Source organism: Cnephaeus nilssonii (genome assembly GCF_951640355.1).
Source record: "Cnephaeus nilssonii genome assembly, chromosome: 19".
NCBI lineage: Eukaryota > Metazoa > Chordata > Mammalia > Chiroptera > Vespertilionidae > Cnephaeus > Cnephaeus nilssonii.
In genome coordinates this window covers 39,676,434-39,698,892 of record NC_137090.1, presented here as the reverse complement: position 1 = coordinate 39,698,892, position 22,459 = coordinate 39,676,434, and the positions used below count along the sequence as shown (strand labels likewise).

The following is a 22,459-nucleotide window of genomic DNA, read 5'->3' as shown; positions in this document are numbered from 1 at the left end:
AAATTATGAGAAATAACTTACTCTGAATCTGCTGAAATCAAATTAGTATGATATTAGCACAAGAAGAGAAATTAAATCAGTGGCACAGAATTATGCATAGATACAGTTAGGAACTTAACATGTGACAAAATTCTTATTTCAATCCAATGGGAGAAAAAACACACATAAATCAGTGATTCATTTGGAATATAACAAAGCCAGACTGTTAGCTCATACAGAAATAATAAACTCAGATGTGTTAATTATTTAAATGTGAACATTGTCATTAAAAATATTGGAACAAAATTTAGATGGATGTACAATATTAAGATAGGGAGCTCTTTCTAAGCAATAATAGAAACGCAGAAGCCATGAGGAAATGCCACTTCTTTTTTATTCCATAAATATGGCAGGAGGTGAGGAAAGCTGTCAAAGACATTATGCACTTAATATACTTTTGAAACTACCTGGGGAATAAGGTGAAATGATGCACAATCTCACAGTCTATCTTTTCTGTGCCCAATGAAATGAGCAAAGTCACCATCATTACTACCATTACAAATAGTCATAATTACTCCAGTAACTGGAAAGGTTTTCAAATATCTGACATTAGCTCTGAAAAGTGAGTATTTGAAAAGAAAAGATATAAACCTTAGCATTTTTAGGGATGAATCATTTGTGTATTGATTCCCTGGGAATTTTTAAGGTACACAGTGGTATCATGTACCAATAATGACCGTTTTCTTTCTCTTTCAATTTTCATATATTTTATTGATTTGTTTTTTCCCCCTGCACTATCTATAGTACAATCTCACAAAGAATTGGTGACAATGAACATCCTTTCTTTTGCTCTTAGTTTTCAAGAAATGTTTCTTTTTTATCTCCTTCAGGGAAACTGCCTCAACTTTTATCTTCCAGTTCTTCTACTAAGTCATCCACTGAGGTTATAATAGATTTTACTTTCCCCTAGTGAATTTACATGTATATACTTTGATAACATTTAAAAAGTAACAGAAGAGCATTCCCCAGAGCTAAATGACTATATCTCAAGTGGAGAGGAGACAGCAAATTCTCTGCACAATGAATGACAGAAGCACATTACCTGGTCCCATTACTATGAATTTCAGAGTCTCATGTAGGGGGATAAGGTAATAAAGGAGTTCCAGAGAGAAAAATTTGAAGGTAATTACTGAAAGAACAAAAACAAGATAATTTCTAAACTATTACAAGAAAGAAAATGCAAGAAATAAAACACGACGATGAATCTGTCAAAAGTTAGGAAAGAAAAAAGGCCAAGAAAATATGTTAGATTGAAAACATGAAATTATATGGCAGGAATAAATCCAAACATATTAATAATTATATAAATGTAAATAGGTTTAATCCTACTAATAAATGACAGAAACTCATTCTTAGGTTTTGCTTTTTAAAATCCAGTTAGAGGCTGTTTATAAGTCATGGTCATATACTTACAACAAAACAACACTAAATGTTAAATAAAAAAGGGAAATATATTTTAGACAAATGCTAATAAAAATAGAGCAGACGAAACATTATATGACAAAAGAGATTTTCCGATGGAAAGCATTAAAACGGGTAGAAGCAGTTATCTCATATTGATTGATAAATGGTAAAATGCACCTAGAAAGAGTCATAGATAATTATTTATTCAAAAGAGTAGATCCAAATCATAGAGAGCAAAAGTTTATGGAGATAGGAAGAGAAACTGACAAAGTCATAATTCACCGCAGAGGAACTCCCTTTTTATATGGAAACAGAATAACTGTTCTCCATCTTGGAGAAGGAGGATCTGAAACCAGAACTAGAAGTCTTCCTTTCATAAAGGTGAACTAGAAAGCAAGTCACTTGGGTTCCAAGTACTGATGCTATCTACAAATGCTTTTGTTCTGAGAGCCTGGATATTTATAACCTAGTGAGCTAAACAAACTAATTATTTGTGAAAAGTCAGGTCAGGATAGGATAAATGTCGCCAGGTGATATTAAATTCCCCTCAACTTCACATTCTATTGTAAGAAACAGGTTTCTTTTCTTTTCTTCTCTTCTCTTCTCTTCTCTTCTCTTCTCTTCTCTTCTCTTCTCTTCTCTTCTCTTCTCTTCTCTTCTCTTTTCTTCTTCTTCTTCTTCTTCTTCTTCTTCTTCTTCTTCTTCTTCTTCTTCTTCTTCTTCTTCTCTCTCTCTCTCTCTCTCTCTCTCTCTCTCTCTCTCTCTCTCTCTTTCTTTCTTTCTCCGGCCATTTGATGAGAAGATAAGGATTCTCCTGTCAAATCTTCTCACTCTAGAGCTCACCTTTTCCTACATGAAATGTAAATCTCTGTTTGCATGGACGTCAAGGTGAGAAATACAGGGTGTCCCCCCAAAAACGTGTAAACACTTAAACAGCTGATATTTTGAAATTGAAATGTATTTTATTTTTAAAAATATTTTTTATTGCCGAAACCAGTTTGGCTCAGTGGATAGAGCATCGGCCTGCGGACTGAAGGGTCCCAGGTTCGATTCTGGTCGGGGGCATGTACCTTGGTTGCAGGCAGGAGGCAGTAGGGGGTGTGCAGGAGGCAGCTGATCGATGTGGGGGTGGTGCAGGAGGCAGCTGATGGGTGGTTCTCTCCCATCGATGTTTCTAACTCTCTATCCCTCTCCCTTCCTCTCTGTAAAAAAATCAATAAAATAAAAAAATATTTTTTATTGATTTCAGAGAGGAAAGGAGAGAGAGATAGAAACATCAACAATGAGAGGGAATCATTGATTGGCTGCCTTCTTGTATGCCCCTACTGGGGATTGAGCCAGCAACCTGGGTGAGTGCCCTGACCAGGAATAGAACCATGACCTCCTGGTTTCTAGGTCAATGCTCAATCACTGAGCCACACCGGCTGGGCAAAAAATGAAATGCATTTTAATAAACACTGCCTATATATTTATTCAAAGTCTGTATGTACATTTTTGGGGACATTCTATATTTAGATAATAGTGAGAAGTCACACAGCATTGCTAATGTGGGAGATAGTAATTTCCTTGAAATGTACTTGTTAATCCCTGTAGATGTAACTGAATTTAAAATGAATTCACTTTTTATTATTTTTATTTATTTATTTAATTCTTACCTGAGGATATTTTTTCCATTGTTTTGTTAGAGAGAGTGGAAGGGAGGGAAGGAAGTTGATGGAGAGAGAAAAAGAGAGGGAGAGAGGGAAAGAGAGAGACATGGGTGTGAGAGAGATACACCGATTGGTTGTATCACCCATGTCCCTGCTGGGGCTGGGGATGGAACCTGCGACCCAGGTACATGGTGTTGATCTGGAACAGAACCCATGACTCTGTGTGTGGGCCTAGGCTCTAACCCCTGGGAAACACCAGCCAGGACAAAATGAATTCACTTTTTTAAAATTTTTCTTTAAGCACTTGAAACTTAATCCCTGTTTCACATACTCTAAAAACAGTACCACGTACAATGCAAGTCTGCTCTTCTGAAGTAGCTATTACACACTTCTGCCTTCCAGCTGCAGCTGTGCGTAATAAACTTTATTAAATAAAAGCACTTCTGACAGTTTTCAAACTTAAAATGTAAAACAAAGCCTTGTTCTTTCCAGATCAGTAACCAGTTAATTGCTAATTGAAATGATAACATAGGAGATATTTCTTGAATAGCTCGTTGGCAAGAATTTACAGGTCTGTGGGTGAAGGTGTGGAGACATGACTATCCTGATGCATGGTTGGGGAATAGATAAATTGGTAATGTCTTCTCAGAGCAATCTGACAGTATCTATATAATACTAAATAGTAAGACTGATGTTTCTACTCAGCCATTCTACTTCTAGATATCCAGCCAAGAGAAGTATTTGCTTCTTACACCAACAGGCATATCTAAGCCTGTTCACTTCAGCATTACTTGTAAAAGCAAAAGTTGTAGCATCTCAAACCTGCATCACTGCGCGGAAGGGGGCGGAGGGGCGTGTCAATAAATGAGGTCTGGTGCACCTGCGCCCTGGAACACCCTGCAGCCCTTAAACAGAAGGAAGCGGGTAGCAACCTGGGAAAGTCCTCAAGAACCACTTATAGGAAGAAGCACGTTACAGAGAAAAATTTGTGTGGAAAACCCACTACAAATTGCTATCTCTGGGCTTGGGTCTGGAAATGGGTAAGTTTACTCATTACAAAATTTCCCCCTATCCTCTCCAGCCTGAGGCAGGGGTCCTCAAACTTTTTAAACAGGGGGCCAGTTCACTGTTCCTCAGACCGTTGGAGGGCCGGACTATAGTTTAAGAAAAAACTATGAACAAATTCCTATGCACACTGCACATATCTTATTTTGAAGTAAAAAAACAAAACGGCAAAAACACCCCATCCAAGCTGCGCACAGAGGCTATTGCAATTTTGCAAGACTGGTCCTACAAGGCTGTCTCCAATACAGAAGGTCTCCCAGCATAGATACAGCTGATACTCACAGCCAAATGGCCTGGAGGTCAATTCCTCCCAGTGATACCAACAACAATCAAGACTTAACTACAACAAGGCTGTACACACAGACCACAAAGGGGTGCACCAAGAGTGTCCACCTCAGGTAACTGGGGAGGTTGACCATTGGACACCTAGCACACAAAGCCACCCTACCAACTCAGGGAAGCAGCAAAAATGAGGAGACAAGGAAACAGATCACAAACGAAAGAAATGGAGGAAAACAAATGACTGGATATAGAGTTCAAAACCACAGTTATAAGGTTTTTCAAGAATTTCCTAGAAAAGGCTGATAAATTTAACATGACCCTCGAGGATATGAAAAAGGGCCAACTAGAAATTAAACATACACTGACTGAAATAAAAAATATTATACAGAGACTCAACAGCAGACTAGAGGAACACAAGAATCAAGTCAAAGATTTGAAATACAGAGAAGCAAAGAACAATCAACAGGAAAAGCAAAAAGAAAGAAGAATCCAAAAAGTTGAAGATGGTGTAAGAAGCCTCTGGGACAACTTCAAGCGTACCAACATCCAAATTATGAAGGTGCCAGAAGAAGAGAGAGAGCAAGATACTGAAAACATATTTGAAGAAATAATGACTGAAAACTTTCCTTACCTGGTGAAAGAAATAGACTTATAAGTCCAGGAAGCGCACAGAACCCCAAACAAAAGGAATCCAAAGAGGACCACACCAAGACACATCATAATTAAAATGCCAAGAGCAAAAGACTAAGAGAGAATATTAAAAGCAGCAAGAGAAAAACAGTTAATTACCTACAAGGGAGCACCCATACGATTGTCAGCTGATTTCTCAACAGAAACTATGCAGGCCAGAAGGGAGTGGCAAGAAATATTCAAAGTGATGAATGGCAAGAACCTACAACCAAGACTACTCTACCCAGCAAAGTTATCATTCAGAATGGAAGGTCAAATAAAGAGCTTCACAGGTAAGAAAAAGCTAAAGGAGTTCATCACCACCAAACCAGTATTGTATGAAATGCTGAAAGGTATTCTTTAAGAAGAGGAAGAAGAAAAAAGTGAAGATAAAAATTATGAACAACAAATACATATCTATCAACAAGTGAACCTAAGAATCAAGTGAATTAAAAATCTGAAGAACAGAATAAACTGGTGAATATAAGAATCAGGGGCATAGAAAGGGAGTGGACTGATAATTATCAGGGGGAAAGGGGTGTGGGGGTTGCAGGAAGAGACTGGACTAAAATCGTACATCTATGGATGAGGACAGTGGGGGAGGTAAGGGCAGAGGGTGGGGTGGGAACCGGGTGGAGGGAAACTATGTGGGGAAAAAGGAGAAACAATTGTAATAATCTGAACAATAAAGATTTATTAAATTAAAAATAAATAAATAAAAATTTCCTCTTCAGCCAGTCTTCAGCTAGTATTTCAGGGTGACTATTCCCTAATTTAGTTCAGTTCTAGTTAAATTCTGGGAGGAGGTGGGAGAAAGACCAATTCCCCCTCCCATGGTTCTGTGGGAACTGAAAGGTTAATGTGATGCTCAATCAAAGTTTATTCCTGTTCCCAGATCCTCCTGTCCCAATCTGGCCAGGGATGCTACTGTCCTTCACCCTCTTTCCTCCTTCTTGGAAGATTGAGCAGAGCTAGGCCAGAGCTGGGGGAGCTTGGTGGTTCAGGACCCAGAAGAAGCTTAGATGCCAGGAACTTGGGTTGCGATTGAGGAAGAACTGCGAAAAGGCTCCTCTGGATCTGGGTGTGCAATGGTGGAGACAGCATCATCTCTGGGAAATGCTGAGGCAGGAAGTGAAATGGGTGTGGGGCAAAGAAGAAGCAACAGACTGCACCTATGGACCCCTCTGGGAGGGGTTCCTCTCCACAATGGCAACAATGAGGAAGTCAAGGAGCTCAATAGAAGCTGAAAAGGACCAGACACACCCGGGGAGGGGGATGGGGGGGGGGAAGGGGAGCAAAGGTGGCCCTATATATAGCTTCTTCACTCACACAATCTCTGCCTGGGTTCCAATTATTATTGACTGCCAAAGTGGAGGAAAAGGGAGATCCCAGGTTATAGACTCCTGGGCTTTTAGACACAGAGACCAGCAGGACTCCAGCCACTGACCTGACTCCTCCCTCGCTCACCTCTACCCCAATCTCTAGAATTTCATTTTATCCAACTCTGCTCATTGCTGCGTGGCAAACCCAAGAATCACAGCCTCCAGACTTTGCACAGGTAACTGGGCTGGGAATGCAGGTGAGACCAAGGGGACAAGGGAGGAAGTTAGAGAAAGCAGGGAGAGGGGGCTGTGGGTCTGAAGTGGGACTGAATAGGAAGAGATATAAAAGGGCAGCTTGGAAATTCAATGACCTGGTGAAGATTTGAGACTCTATTCACTTAATTGGATTTGGGTTGCCCCATCTCTAGCGCAGTTCCAGCCCCATCTTCAGCCTCCTGTCTAGACGCAGCCCTAACCCCATTACAAACACCAGCGCCAACCCAACTCTCTGCAATTTCCAACATCAGCACCAAACTTAGGCCCCACTCCATCCACGGCATCAATACCAGTATTGACCCCGGGCCTAGGAGGAGACACAACCTTACTTGCATCCCCAATGTAAGACCCAGTCCTAGAAATACCTTTAGCTCCAACTTTACCTTTACCTTCAATCTCACATTCAAGTCATCCCCAGCCCAAAGACCAATCCTGACCTCACTTCCAACCTCTGCTGCAAACTCAGTCCCATTCCCATTTGTATCCCTAACCCCTGGTTCATCCTCAACCTGAACTTCTTCTCTTACCTCAACTCCAGCCCTGACTTCAGCTCCAACCTAGTCCCAGCCTCCCCTGTCTCCTATCTCCAGCCTCAGCCTGGTCACTGGCCCTGCCTCCATTTCAGCTCGGACAGCCTCAGAGTTGGTCCAAGGATGTCAATGAAGTATGAAGACCTCCAGTCCTTGGAGAGTGAGAAGAAAAGCCAGGGTTTTAGAAACGGTAAGAGGAAAGGAGAAATGGTGTCTCCTAAAATACTTTATTAATATGTTTAGAAGGATTTCTGCTGTCACGGTATATCTGCACCTCTACCATGTGCACTGCTGGGCTCCCCCACACTGTGGGTGTCAGGCCCTAGCGCCTGGTGTTTGCAATATGAAGAGGATTCAAGGACAGGATCCGGGTGGACCAAAGCGGTCCTGGCTGCCGATACTCTGGGGAAGGCTATGAGCTTTTGCCCTGGGGGAATGAACAGTCATGTTTGGAAAGGAACATTTGTTAACCTGACAATACAGATAAGCACGAGCCTGCTGAGGGCCTGGCTTTCCCGCTCACTCTGTGTCCTCCTGCCCCCTGTCCCAGCCCTGACGATAAGACCTTACATGTCGTCATCATGTGTTTCCGGGGAAGGGGGGTGGTTCTGTGTGACTGAGAACTTGTGCTGGTCCATGAAGGGTCAGATGCCTGGGCATCCCCTGCACCACAACCTCTCCCCAGGTTTACCTGCACCACCCCTCATCCCTGACAGGTCCCCGTGGCCCTCTCCTCCTCCCCTGTGTCTCTCCTGTCCTGGACCTCCATGTCCTGATGTCCTCTCCTCTTGCAGGGCTGCCTCCTCCCCCAGCCTTCCTGCAGCATCTCTGCTTTGGACCCTTCCCCCTTCTGATCTCTCTGGGCCTCATCTTTCTCCTGATGATTGGCATCCTCGTGATTGGATCCAAAAGTGAGTGTCACAGGATGGGCAGGGATGGGGGCGATAGTGGGGTACAGTAATCCAGGCACTGATGAGGATCATGGTGGGTAAAGACGGCTGCTGGCTCTGTTACTTACTCATGGGTAATGTAGTCCAAGTGCATAACCTCTGGAAGCCTGAGTGTCCTCCTCTGCAAGCTTGGATAACAACAGTGCCTGTCCCTTGAAGTCGGGTGGCTGTGAGGACCCAATGAGCCAATGTATGTCCAGTGCCCTGCTCAGTGCCAGCACAGAGAGGACTGACCAAGCTTAGCACTCATGGTCCCACCTGCCTGATCAGGTGCCAATATGCGGAGGGACCTGGAGACCCTGAGAGCATCTTTCAGCAACTTCACTTCCAACACGGTGGCTGAGGTCCAGGCACTGCACTCCCAGGGTGAGCCTGGCTGGAAGGGGCTCTGGATGGGAGGGGTCATGGTGGGGAATGGGGTGCTGAGTCTGGAGCACTGAGTCCCCATGTCCTCCAGGTGGCAGTTTGCAAGCAACAATAACATCTCTGAAAGCTGTGGTGGAAAACCAGGAGCAGCAACTGCAAGCAGGTGAGAGGCCCTCCAGGAGTGAGTGTGCAAGGGCGGGGACTGGGCTCTCAGGACAGAGGTGGGGTGGGCGCAGCCAGGGGTGCTGAGTGCCCTCCCCTCCAGCCCGTAGCTTGAATGACAAGGTGTTTTCTCTGGAGAGCAAGCTGGAGAAAGAGCAGCAGGAACTCCAAGCAGGTCAGGCCCCTTCTCCCTGCCCCTGGGCCCGATGTGGTGGGAGGGCATGGGGGGCCCTCAGCTGGGCTCCCTGCATTGTCCCCACTGCCCTTCTGTGTGTCCCAGGTTATTCTGAAATGCTCCTGAGAGTCCAGCAACTGGTCAACGGCCTGAACTCCCTGCATTGTCAGATGGCTGCGCTCAAGAGCAATGGTGAGTGGTGTGTAGGGCAGCGCCCAGCCCCACATCCTGCCCATGTGTCACTGGGCAGCATCTCAGAACCTCCCCACTCCCACCTCAGACTCTCAAAATGCCTGCTGCCCCATCGGCTGGCTGGAGTATGAAGGCAGCTGCTACTGGTTTTCTCACTCTGGATCCACCTGGCCCGAGGCTGAGCAGTCCTGCCGGCTGCAGAACGCCCACCTGGTCGTCGTGGGCTCCTGGAATGAGCAGGTGAGAACTGGGAGAGCTTGTTTGGGAGGCTGGTTGGTCTACTTGAAGTCACCGCCCTCATCTCCCCACAGAAGTTTCTTGAGCAACACATGTACCCTGGGGACACCTGGATTGGCCTTACTGACCAACATGGTCCCTGGACCTGGGTGGACGGGACAGACTATCAGACCGGCTTCCGGTGAGTGTGTGTGCTCTGTACTCTGTTCCTTTGGCCTGGGTCCTGCTATCCCTGCTGGGTGTTTTTGAGGGTAAGAGGGACTCCTCGGCTCGTCTGAGGGTCCGGCTTCCAGGGCCCACATCCATCTGCTCTCTTTAGGAACTGGAGTCCAAGGCAACCAGACAATTGGTACTCCCAAGAGGACTGTGCCCACTTCATAAATGATGGCCAATGGAATGATAACATGTGCGCGAAGTCCTTCCGCTGGGTCTGCGAGACAGAGCTGAAGAGATCCAGCTCCTAGTCTCCTCTCCCCTAATTTATTTCTGGAATGCTTTCACCTGCTAAGGGAACCTGGCTTGGGGATTCTTTTTTCTGGGCGGGGGGCTGGGGGGGGGGGCTCCTGCATCACCCAAGGGGTTTTTATCTAGGATTTTAAGGAAAGGGGAGAGGATGGTGTGTGAGGAATGCAGAATGATGTTTGATGGGGTGGGTAGATTAAAAACCACGCCACTCTTTGCAATTTGCAGGTTATTATTGTCAACTTTTTTTAGAATAAAAAGAAGAGAAAGATACGAAACATTTTGTGTCATCTGGTTATTGGGGGTTAGGAATGTGCTGTGGCTTGTTGGTACTAGGAAGCCTTGGGCAGGCAGCAGGGCATTGGGAAAACTATGAGTTTTGGGTCAGATGGCGCGATTGGTTACTTACAGGGCAAGTAGCTCTGCTCTCTGAGTCTCAGCTGTAAAATAGTATTGTTGCTGGGACCAGCCTCTTTCCAGAACCTCTCAGAACAAAGCCACCCCTGTGAGTCGAGTGCTTTCAAAGCTTCAGATGAAACTTCTTGGTGTCGGTTGCTTGCATTACGGTGAAGAGAAGCAGCATCCATAGGCAACAAGTACAATGAATCAAAGCTGAGGCCAGTGTTGGTTCATGCTGTGGATTTTGCTAAAATCTCTCAAAGGTTACAAACCCTGAACATGCAGAGCTGACCTTGGCATGCTCCATATTCTTGCTAAGCAGCCCTAGTCCCAGCATTAGCAGCAGCTGGCCTTATCTTTACTAAACCTACTCTTTGCTCTGGAGGCAGACACTATTTCTATTTTCCAAGGCTGTTTGCTATACAAATATCCTTGAAAAGACAGTTGAGAATGCAGGCGGTCAGTAAGATGTTCACAAATGTGAGAATTTTCTTCCCAAACCCTAAAGATACAGTTCTCCTACAATTGATACACACACACACACACACACACACACACACACACACACGCATTAAAACAATGTTTGGTGATCAATGTTTCCATATTCTATCTCACTTAGGAATTATCCAGGTGTCCAAAGGTTGCCTACTAATTGATTTTAAAACTATTTATTAAAAATGTTTTTATTGATTTCAGAGAGGAAGGGAGAGGGAGAGATAGAAACATCAATGATGAGAGAGAATCATTGATTGGCTGCCTCCCGCATGCCCCCTACCAGGGACCAAGCCCAAAACTCAGGCAGGTACCCTGACTGGGAATTTAACGGTGACTTCCTGGTTCATAGGTCAACACTCACCATGGAGACACATCAGCTGGGCTTGCTTTGATTCAGGTCTTAAAGTTAGCAAAGGATCTTGAAAATTATGTTTCAGCTGACACACCATAGAATTAAATTGTTATCAACAGAATTTTTTAAAGATTATAATTCAATTTAGTTTAATACTTTTTTTCAAATATTAAATGCTTATATTATACTCCATACTGATCAAATTAGAAAAAGACATATAGCTGTTTATAAGCCAAAAAAATTATTAAACCAATTTGATCATGTGGACTTAGATTTTTATGGAGAAATGCTTTTAAGCAAACGATTTCTGTGAGAGTGATGTTTCTGTAAGTTTGAACATTCAGCATATCAAAAGTTGTTTCTTTTATCAGATTTCTAGGACAATTAGATTTATGCAAGTGTGTTAGTAATCCTGAACATCTTTTATTCTCACACAATGAGAAATAATGACTCCTCTTAATTTTAGTCACAAAAGGAGTCTGCAGCTGCCTGGCTGGCATGGCTCAGTGGTTGAGTGTTGACCTATGAACCACGAGGTCACGGTCCCATTCCCAGTGAGGTCACATGCACAGGTTGCAGGCTCAATCCCCAGAGTGGGGCGTGCAGGGGACATCCTATCAATGGTTATCTCTCATCATTGATGTTTATATCTCCCTCTCCCTCTCCCTTCCTCTCTGAAATCAATAAAAATATATTTGGGAAAAAAAAAAAGAGTCCGCAACTTCCATTCTACAACTTCAGCCTTGGGTCCAAAGTAAACACAGAAATACAAGGACTCATTAGTCCAAGAAAGTGAGGAAGGAACTGGGAAGAAAGTGAGGCAGGAACTAGGAAGAAAGTGAGGCAGGGACTGGGAGGATGGCACAATGGCAATTCAAGGTGGCACAGAGATACATAAACCAGGGTCCTGCACCTTTTGTGACTTTAAGGCTCGCTTACTATCTCGCAAGAGTACTCCTTTAAGAAGTCTGTTCTTAATTTTTGGAAACCTCCCTAACTGGCCCTCAAATTATGCAAATAGACCCTCTATAATGCAAGGGTCCTCTTCTGAAAAAAGGAATTTGGGCCCAAGAAGATAAGACAGCTCTGTGGGTGAGCATGTTAAAGTGTGTCTAAGTTGTCTTTGGGAAAAATGAATCTTAGCTAAGGACGAAATGAGACTGTGGAAGGAATGGTATGGCATTTTCTCTGTTTCAGTTTGAGTCTTTTACTGGTAGGGCTCATCAGCTATAAAGTACAAACAAAACTGGAGCAAGGTTATATTAAAAAAAAGCATCCTATCTAATAAAAGAGTAATATGCAAATTAACCATCACTCCATTACACCCACAAAGCCACACCCACCAGCCAATCAGGAGCAAGTATGCAAATTAACCCAGCCAAGATGGCTTCGGCCACAGAGAGAGCAGGAAGGAGGCTTGGGTTTCTCCAGAGATGGAGGAAGCCAAGCTTTCCGCACACCCTGGCCGGCCCAGGCCTCCACTCAATGATACAAAGTTTCAATGATAGAAGATAAATAAATGCCAACAAAAATGGCGGCAGCCACAGAGCTGGAGAGAGCAGGAGGCAGGGTTACCCCCAGCGATGGAGGAAGCCAAGCTTCTGCAGCCCTGGCCAGCCCAGGCCTCCACTCAAGGCTACAAAGTTTCAATTATAGAAGATACATAACTCCCAACAGAAATGGCTGCCACCACGGAGCAAGCAGAAGGCTTGGCTCCGCTCTAGGCTACAAAGTTTCAATTGTAGAAGATAAATAAATACCAGATACCAGGGCCTCCACTTGGGTCGCCGGGGGACGTGGCGGGCCTGCAAACCACCACAGGCCACTCACCCAGGCCACCCCACACCCCAAAGGAACCCCCACCCTGATCCGGGACACCCTTCATGGCAAACCAGCTGGCCCCCACCCATGCACCATGCCTCTATCCTATCTAATACAAGAGTAATATGCAGATTTATCATCACTCCAGCTCACAAGATGGCTGCCCCTTGTGCTCAAAGATCCTGCCCCCATGTGGACACAAGATGGCTACCACAAGATGGCCAGCAGGGGAGGGCAGTTGGGAGGGACCAGGCCTGCAAGGAAGGGCAGTTGTGGGCAATCAGGCCAGCAGGGGAGGGCAGTTGGGAGGGACCAGGCATGCAAGGGAGGGCAGTTTGGGGCGATCAAGCCTGCAGGGGAGGGCAGTTAGAGGTGACCAGGCTGGCAGAGGAGGGAAGTTGGAGGTGACTGGGCCTGCAGGGAAGGGCAGTTGCGGGGGACCCAGGCCTGTAGGGGAGAGCAGTTGGGGGGACCAGGCCTACAGGGGAGGGCAGTTAGGAGTGACCAAGCCTGCAGGGGAGGGCAGTTAGGGGCAAAAAGGCTGGCAGGGGAGCAGTTAGGCATCAATCAGGCTGGCAGGGAAGTAGTTAGGGGGTGATCAGGCTGGCAGGCAGAAGTGTTAGGGGCAATCAGGAAGGCAGGCAGGCGAGCAGTTGGGAGCCAGCAGTCCTGGATTGTGAGAGGGATGTTGACTGCCTGGTAGGATCGGGCCTAAACGGGCAGTTGGACATCCCTCAAGGGGTCCCAGATTGGAGAGGGTGCAGGCTGGGCTGAGGGACACCCCCCCACCCCTGTGCATGAATTTCGTGCACCAGGCCTCTAGTTTGTTATAACAATACAGGGGTGTCTCACAGAACCCAAGAGCAGGGTAGCATCTGAGGCCCTGGACAGAGTGGAAATAGGAGCTGGAACCCTTTTCTAACTTTTTTTTAAAAACATTATTTACTTGATTTTAATTGCTTCAAATTCATTAATGCAAAAATAGTAATAACATACTATGGGGTTCATACATTATTTAGAATTAAAATTAGTTCTTCTTTTTTTTAAGTTTCACAAAATTTTATGAAATTCAAATAATAATAATAATGATAATTGAGTAGAATAATTTTTATAATATAATATTATTGTATTAGTTTTCTATTGCAACCATAACAAATTATCAAAAACTTGGTGGCTTAAGCAATACAAATGTATCATCCTACTGTTTTGGAAGTCGGAAGTCCAATAAAATTAGTTCTTAATTGACAACAATAACAAATTATGGGACAGCAGAAAATAATAATTTTTAAAAATAATTCAATGCTTTTAAATTTGTATTTACCGTATTTTCTGGCATATAAGATGACTGGGCGTATGAGATTTTCCTGGGTTAAAAAGTCATCTTATACGCCGGAAAATACGGTATTTATTTAAATGTATCTTTATTGTTGAAAGTATTACAGATGTCCTTTTTCCCCCCATTGGACTCCCTCCCTCTGCTCCACCTCCCCAGGCCTTCATGCACTATTGTCTGTGTGCACAGGCCCTCATATATGCACATATGTTCTTTGGTTAATCTCTTGTGGGAGCGCTCCCTTCTGGACTTTCTTGCTTTCTTACATCTGATCACCACTCTGCTTTATTCTTCGCTTCACTGCAGGCCATCTTTGTTTTTGTGTCAATGTTTTAGTCATTTTAAAATTTTCTACTTTTTTATGATGCTTTGACATCTGGCAGATAACCCCATCTCTATGAATTCTTTTTTTTAAAAAGTATTTTTATTGATTTCAGAGAGGAAGGGAGAGGGAGTGAGAGAGAGAAACATCAATGATGAGAGAGAAATATTGACCGTCTGCCTCCTGCAGGTCCCCACTAGGGATCAAGCCCACAACCCGGGCATGTGTCCTTGACCAGAATCGAACCTTCAGTCTGCAGACTGATGCTCTATCTACTGAGCCACACTGGCTAGGGCTGAATGCTTTTCTTGAGTTCCCCTTCACCTGGCTGGTGAAAAACCACCATGAAACCAATGCAGAAACAGAGGTAAAAATTACCTTTGAAAGAAATTTTACTTCAGAAAATTTATTTGTGTAGTCTGTCCTCAAGAAAAATTAAATAGGAGTTGGGTGACACAAAAGAAAATAGCAAAGAGTAAAACATACCACAGTCAAAAGCAAACATAAGTAAAAGAGAAACCACAGAGAAAATTGAAACTACAAAAATAACTTAAAATAACATAAACCCACATCTGTAGTTTGGAGTAGGAACTTGAGAAAATACACATAATGCAGAGAGAAAAGGGGGAGGAGGAATATAAACTTAAATAACAGGAAAGTGGAGACTTTGAATGACAGAGAGCTGGAAATACAGAATTTGGGTAATGGTCTCCAACTAGAAGAAAATAACAAATGTAGTAGAAAAACCCCCGTTCAATCATATGACATAAGCCTACTAAAATGGAAATGGAAATATATTTTAATCACGATATTTAAAAATCCTGAAATATAGGCATTAGACATATTTGAAGAAAATCATTACCCTTAGTGAAGGACATAAAGAAAGATCTAAACACATGGATAATCGTATCCTACTATTGGATAGGAAGATTTAATTTAATAAAACTGTCAGTTCTCCCAGTATGTAAGTGTAATGCCATCCCAACTAGAACCCAAACTGGGTTCTCTTTTTTTATTTTTATTTTTTAAATTTCTTTATTGATTAAGATGTCACATATTTGTCCTCATCCCCCCATTCCCATCCCCCACACCTCCCCACGGATGTCCCCACCCCCCTGTTGTCCTTAACCATTGGTTAGGCTCATATGCATGCACACAAGTCCCTTGGTTGATCTCTCCCCCCTACCCCCACCCTCTCCTACCCTCCCTCTGAGGCCTGACAGTCCGATCGATGCCTCCTTGTTTCTGGGTCTGTTCTTGTTCATCAGTCTATGTTGTTCATCATTTCCCCTAGATGAGTGAGATCATGTGTTATTAGAAATATATTTATAAGAACCGAATGTGAGACGAGCAATAATAGTTATGCTAACAGGCAAATGAATCAGTCTGTAGTAAGTTTCTTTCTGGACCAACAGTTCTTTTGAGACCCAATTTCAATGTCCACCAGTTCCTTATGTGTACATGTCGGCACTGACTTTTCAGCTCTGGATGGTGGACAAATGGTGGTAATGCAGGTCCGACTCCCTCTGGTTTGGTCTCGCCCGGACGCAGGGGCGCGGCTTCACCCGGACTCAGGGGCACGCGGCCTCACCCGGACCTGGGACCCAGCATCACCCAGGCCCCGGGGCGCGTGGCCTCACCCAGACCCAGGTGTGTGCGGCCTCACCCGGTCCCGGGATCCATCCTCACCTGGACCCAGGGGCGCGTGGCCTCTCCTGGACCCAGGGGCGCGGTCTTTTTTTATTTTTATTTATTTATTTTTAAAATATATTTTTATTTATTTCAGAGAGGAAGGGAGAGGGAGAGAGAGAGAGAGAAACATCAATGATGAGAGAGAATCATTGATTGGCTGCCTCCTGTACACCTCTTATTGGGGATCGAGCCCACAACCCGGCCATGTGCCCTTGACTGGAATCGAACCTGGGACCCTTCAGTCCACAGGTTGACGCTGTATCCACTGAGCCACACCAGCTAGGGCTGGGTTCTCTTTTTTAAGTTAAACTTTCATTTTGAAATATAGATTCACATGGAGGTTGCAAAAACAGTACAAAGAGTTCCCTAGTGCCCTTCCCCCAGTTTCCTCCAATAGTGACACGTGACCTAGTCTTAGTATAATTACTGGACCCAGAAAAGGGACATTGGCACAAGACTATTATTACCTAGAGACCTTATTTGGATTTCACTAGTTTTGAAATGCACTCTTTTGTTTGCTTGCTTGCTTTTCATGTATAGTTCTAGGAATTTTATCACACGTGTAGACTAAAGTAACCACAGTCAGGGTACAGAACTCAGACCACAGGAGATCCCTCCTCTCTTTCCCGTTTTAGTCGTATGCTCCCCGCCACTCTAGCCTCTGGAAACAACGGGCCTGTTGTCTATCACTGGAGTTTTGCAGGTTGAGATGGTTATAGAAGAGGAATCACACCGTTTTAACCTCTGCAGATGGGCTTTCTTTTTTCACTTGGTTGGACTGTCACTACTGGCTGGATGTTGGTTGAACTCCAGAGACTCTTGGATCCACACCACGCTGCCATCTGAGTGGCCAGCGGCACAAGACAGTGATGAAGATGCAAGAAGCATTTTCCAATTGAAGTGGACACAGCGGATTCTGTTTCTCCTCAGGCATCTATTTGAAACCCCAAAGCACGAGAAGTAACTTCAAGGGTAAAACTTTACAGCGTGAATGTAGACGATCACGCGAAGAAGAAACTTATTCAACTTGTGGGAGAGCAATACTGTAAGGCCGCAGACGGGCTTACTGTTAAAGCAGGTACCCTTTAAAGAGACAGAATTATGATTGTGCAATGTATCTGCTAATAGTTTTATTCCAAGAGTCTTGGAAAACGTAAGAATGGGAGAAAAATAAGACTGAAGTAGACATGGAAGAGTATATGTGGAAAAGTAGTTCCTCAGAAAAAACAAACAAACAGCCGAAACCGGTTTGGCTCAGTGGATAGAGCGTCGGCCTGTGGACTGAAGGGTCCCAGGTTCGATTCTGGTCAAGGGCACGTACCTTGGTTGTGGACACCTCCCCGGTGGGAAGTGTGCAGGAGGCAGCTGATCGATGTTTCTAACTTTCTATCCCTCTCCCTTCTCTCTGTAAAAAAAAAATCAATAAAATATATTAAAAAAAAAAAAAAAAACAGAAAAAAAACCACACATCTTGGAAACACTTCTCCAAAGGAAAGCCATGGAGAAAAACTTGGGAGTATAAACAAGTTGAAGATTACAATAAATCTGTTGTTAGTCTTAAGAACCAGGGAGACTCACTAACCGGTCTGGCTCAGTGGATAGAGCATCGGCCTGTGGACTGAAAGGTCCCAGGTTCGATTCAGGTCAAGGGCATGTACCTTGGTTGTGGGTACATCCCCAGCAGGAAGCAGCTGATCGATGTGTTTCTCTCATCGATGTTTCTAACTCTCTATCCCTCTCTCTTCCTCTCTGTAAAAAAAATAAATTAATAAAATATATTTAAAAAATAAAAAGAACAAAGGAGACGATGAAAATACCCTTTCTCAGTACAAAAAAGTCAGCGAAGAGACTGTTAAATCCGACATGGATTATGTAGGGAAAAGACGGACAACATATGTGATGAGATCATGTGAAATGCAGATGGGTTTTAAACATATAGGCAGTGAAACCGTGGATAAAAGGGGATTACTGTAATGATAATTCGTTAATGTGTCTGGATACAGAATAATAATGTAAAGGAATTATGTTACACCAAGGGGTCTCAGTTTGCAGTTCATGGAATACTGAACTTCCCGGAGGCCTTTTTGGAAAAGCTATTTTCATCATAATACAAAGATGACATCTGCTTTTCCACTGAGTTAAAATGGACACAGATGGTGCAATATGCCTGGTGTCGAAAATGGCTCACAAATTAGCATGAGCCCAGACACTGGCACCAAACTGTAGCAGTCACTGTATTCGTTAGTGCCATGTACTCCCAGAAAGAGCATACCAGTTTCAACGAAGAATGTTCTTATTAAAATAGCAGATATGGTCACATAATTTTACAGAACTGTAATATGTGCTCCAGAGCACTGCCAGGATTGGTTATAGAGACGGGAGAAACATTTCATTTTAGCCTGACTGCCGTGGCTCAGTGGCTGAGCATCAACCTATGAGCCAGGAGGCCACGGTTTGATTTCAGGTCAGGGCACATGCCCGGGTTGCAGGCTCATGGGACGTACAGGAGACAGCCGATCAATGAGTCTCTCATCACTGATGTTTCTATCTCCCTCTCCCTCTCCCTTCCTCTCTGAAATCAATAAAAATATATTTTTTTAAATAATTCCATTTTAGATGTCTGATTCCCGTGACTGCGAAACATCGAGTCTGTTCCTTGGGGAGCTCCGTCTCCACTGTCCACCCACCCAGCAGCTGAGACCACCTCAGTTAAATGGCAGTCGTGGTCCCTCCCTCCTGGGGCTTTGTCCACGAGACAGGACACGTTTTAACGAGTAATTGCAAATGGCTGACAGACCAAAGGGGAACACAGAGTTACAGAGGGATTTGTAACTTGGGAGTGGTGGGGACGGAGGGGATTCCTTATTCTACAGAGGACAGGGCAGCCTACCCTGAAGAAGTGGTCTTTAAACTGATATTTTAAGGATGAGCAGATTTTAAAGAAGGGGAGAAAGGAGATGAAGAAAAAGAGATTTGATTAGAGGTAAGAGAAAATGGGTGTATTCAAGTGTTATTTCTATTTCCGAGGGGAGAAAACCAAGGCTCAGAGAGGCCAAGTAACTTGCCAGAGGTCACACAGCACTGTAGCCCAGGTCTCCCTGACTGTGGGCTTGAGGCTGTGGTACGGTTGCTCACGGCTCAACTTAAAGAACTGACAGCACTTGGTAACGACAGCATCTCAGGTCTCCAGGCTAGGAAAGTTTCCTGACACAGTATTCTCCCTTCTCTTTACAAACCCTGAGCCCAACGTCAATCACAGATTATTGACTGTGATGGGGGAGGAAATTGTACTGTAATCGCCTTTCATTCGCATCTGGTACTCTTGGCAGAACTGAGACCTCCTGAGGACTTGTAGGTCTTTTGTACTTGTCTGTTCATTGATTGAGCCAGGCAGTGCCCTGGCTGCAGATACATTGATGAATGAGCCCTGCTGTCCCCTTAATAAGCACCCTTAGCTCTGAGCTGATTTTTGCAGCTGAAATGACTCCCCTCAGATCCTACTGAAATGTCTCAACAACCTGTGATTCTCAGAGAGCAGAAAGAATTGCCAAGGTACACATTATTCAGTAGGGCTAAATTTGGGGCTGTGGTTGGGCTGATTCAGAGACTTTATTTGAGGCTGAGGCTTGAAATCGGATTGGAGATTAGGATGGGAGTAGAATTGTGGCTAAAATTGGGCCTGAGATAAGAGTTTGAGGCAGAATCTAGTGCCAAATTTGGTGCTAAATTCATGGCTGGAGTTGGGGCTGCCCAACCCAGTCTAGAGGTATGTGGAGATAGCCCATATCAATCCTTGATCTTTACCCCAATATCTCTCACCATTTAGATCCCACCTAAAACCCCAAGTCCTGCCCCCTGCCCCCACCTGCTTTCTCTAACCTCCTTGTTTTCTCATTCCCACCTGTGTCTTCAATCCAGTTTCCTGAAACAGAAAAAAGAAGGTGGGCGAGAGTCAGTACAAATGACCAGGTTATAGAATTCTGAGACCCAGAATTCTATAACCTAGACCTTCTTTTTATTTTTTTAATATATTTTATTGATTTTTTACAGAGAGGAAGGGAGAGGGATAGAGAGCTAGAAACATCGATGAGAGAGAAACATCGATCAAATGCCTCCTGCACACCCCCTACTGGGGATGTGCCCGCAACCAATGTACATGCCCTTGACCGGAATCGAACCTGGGACCTTTCAGTCCACAGACCGATGCTCTATCCACTGAGCCAAACCGGTTTCGGCTAACCTAGACCTTCTATTCCCAGACTTTACACAGTAAATTACAAGGAGAATTAAGTGGGATTGGACACAGGCAGAGGACTACATAGGTGGCAGTGGTTTTATGGTCAACCTGACTCTCCTCCAGAGTGTGTCTCCTCCCTTTCTGCTTCTTTTGAATCCCCCCCACTTCCTCATTTTTACCATTTGGGAGAGGGGAGTTTTCCCAGCGGGGTCCACTGGTACAATCTGTTACTTCTCCTCTGCCCCACACCCCCTTTCACTTCCTGCATCTGAATTCCCCAATATTGTTGGTATTGCCATTATTGTAAACTCAGGACCTTTTTCTCTGCTCTTGCTCAGTTATGACTCAAGTTCCAGGCATCTGAGCTTCCTCTGGGGCCTGAATATTTGCTCAGTTTTTTTTTTAAATGTCCCAGTGTATTTGAAAAGAATGCCTATTCTGTAGATAATGAACGCAGTGTATTAAATACGGCAATTGGATCATAATAGTACAACCTGGAGCTCAACACATCTGTTTCCTTGGTGACTTTTTGTCTGTTCAATTTGTCATTTATTAGAGAGATGTATTGTAATTGCCTACTATAAATATAGATTTGTCTATTTGTTCTAGTACTTCCAGATCCAGGCAAGAGAGGATCCAACCCAAGAGAAATGACCAGGAATTCCTCAGGATGAGTAGGAAGTTCAAAGATAACTGCTCTGCCACAGGTTTAGAGATAGCCTTTCTGGTGGGATCTGAGGACACAAGACTGGCTGTGGGACAGAGGGATTGTGGGGAGGTAAGACATGGATTGACAGTGAGCCTAAGGGAGCTTGAACTCAAGGGCCTCTCTTGGGCCCCTTCCAGGTCCCCAAGGGCCCTATCAGTGTCATCACATAATCATAAGTTTTTGTAAATGATGAAAGCAAAAGTTATTTTGACTACAATCAGTTCAGATGACCACTGTCATGTTCACTCCAACTCCCCCTTCTTCACACGTTCCTCTGTGTCAGGTGGCTTTTGTTCACCTGAGTAAGAAGTTGGCTTGAGTGAGAAGGTTCCTATGTGGTCTGCAGTCACATCGTGTATTCTTAGGGTTGTCCCACCAGCTCAGGAATAAAATATATTTTAAAAAAATAATATGGAGCATGTTCTTAAATGAAATAATTATGAACTTCAGAAGAAACAAAAGTTGTGCAAGAAAGGAAATGTGATCAGATGATCCTACTTGGCTCAGCATTTACCACTGTTGACACAGCCATAGCTGATACACATTCTGAATTATGATTTAAATAGAAATTGTTGTAGACTCATCTACAGGGTAGAACTAAATAATGTCAACAATTGGTAAAGATATATCCATTTATGTGTGCATTATCTAGAAATTCAGATGTCAATACTGGAAGAAAGAGCTAATAAACAGAGAGTGGTTTCTCTAAAGAGCAGGAGTGGCTTTTTCTAGGCTCACAAGACTTTAAGTTGCATGTATTATTACTTCCATAATTTATTTTACTTCATGTCAATCATGTACATTTAGAAGGAGAGATCCCAGAAAATTTTGCAACTGATAATCAGGAAGTCTTTACCTATCACAGGCTTAGAAGCAAAATTTGCTTGAAATATTATATGTGAAAATATACAAAAATCCCAACTCCTTATATGCCACAGGGAATGATTAACTAACATAGGGCACATCCATATTTTGGAATTCTCCACCCTTGCTAAGTTCCACGGGAATAGCAAAGATTGGATCAAAGTCCACAAGGCACGGGAAAGTGGGAAAAGCCGCTGGGTAGTGAAGTGCAGTATTGCAAACGTGCATATACGCAGGGCACACCCAACAGGAAACCTTTTATGTCAGCTTGACCGGGCCACAGGGTGCCTGGAAGTTGGGTCAGTCCTATTCTGGGTGTGTCTGGGAGGGTGTTTTCCATGAGAGGAACATTTGAATGGGGAAAGCAGATTGCTCTCCCCAAGGGGGTGGGCCTCATCCCCCCAGGTGAAGCCCTGCACGAGCCAGAAGACTGAGAGCCCCAGAGAGTTCTTCCT

At 44.0% G+C, this 22,459-nt stretch overlaps 1 protein-coding gene across 1 annotated transcript; it reads left to right on the top strand.

Annotated features, from left to right (window-relative positions):
* Positions 1–7,359: 7,359 nt before the first annotated feature.
* LOC307115775 (C-type lectin domain family 10 member A-like) lies at positions 7,360–9,782 on the top strand (the record flags this gene model as incomplete). The annotated part of the gene is made up of 9 exons (XM_079799158.1): positions 7,360–7,426; positions 8,031–8,147; positions 8,457–8,552; positions 8,644–8,715; positions 8,818–8,889; positions 8,995–9,081; positions 9,170–9,321; positions 9,393–9,499; positions 9,638–9,782. The coding sequence occupies 9 exons, from the start codon at positions 7,360–7,362 to the stop codon at positions 9,780–9,782; spliced, it is 915 nt and encodes a 304-aa protein (XP_079655284.1).
* Between the last annotated feature and the right edge of the window lie 12,677 nt (positions 9,783–22,459).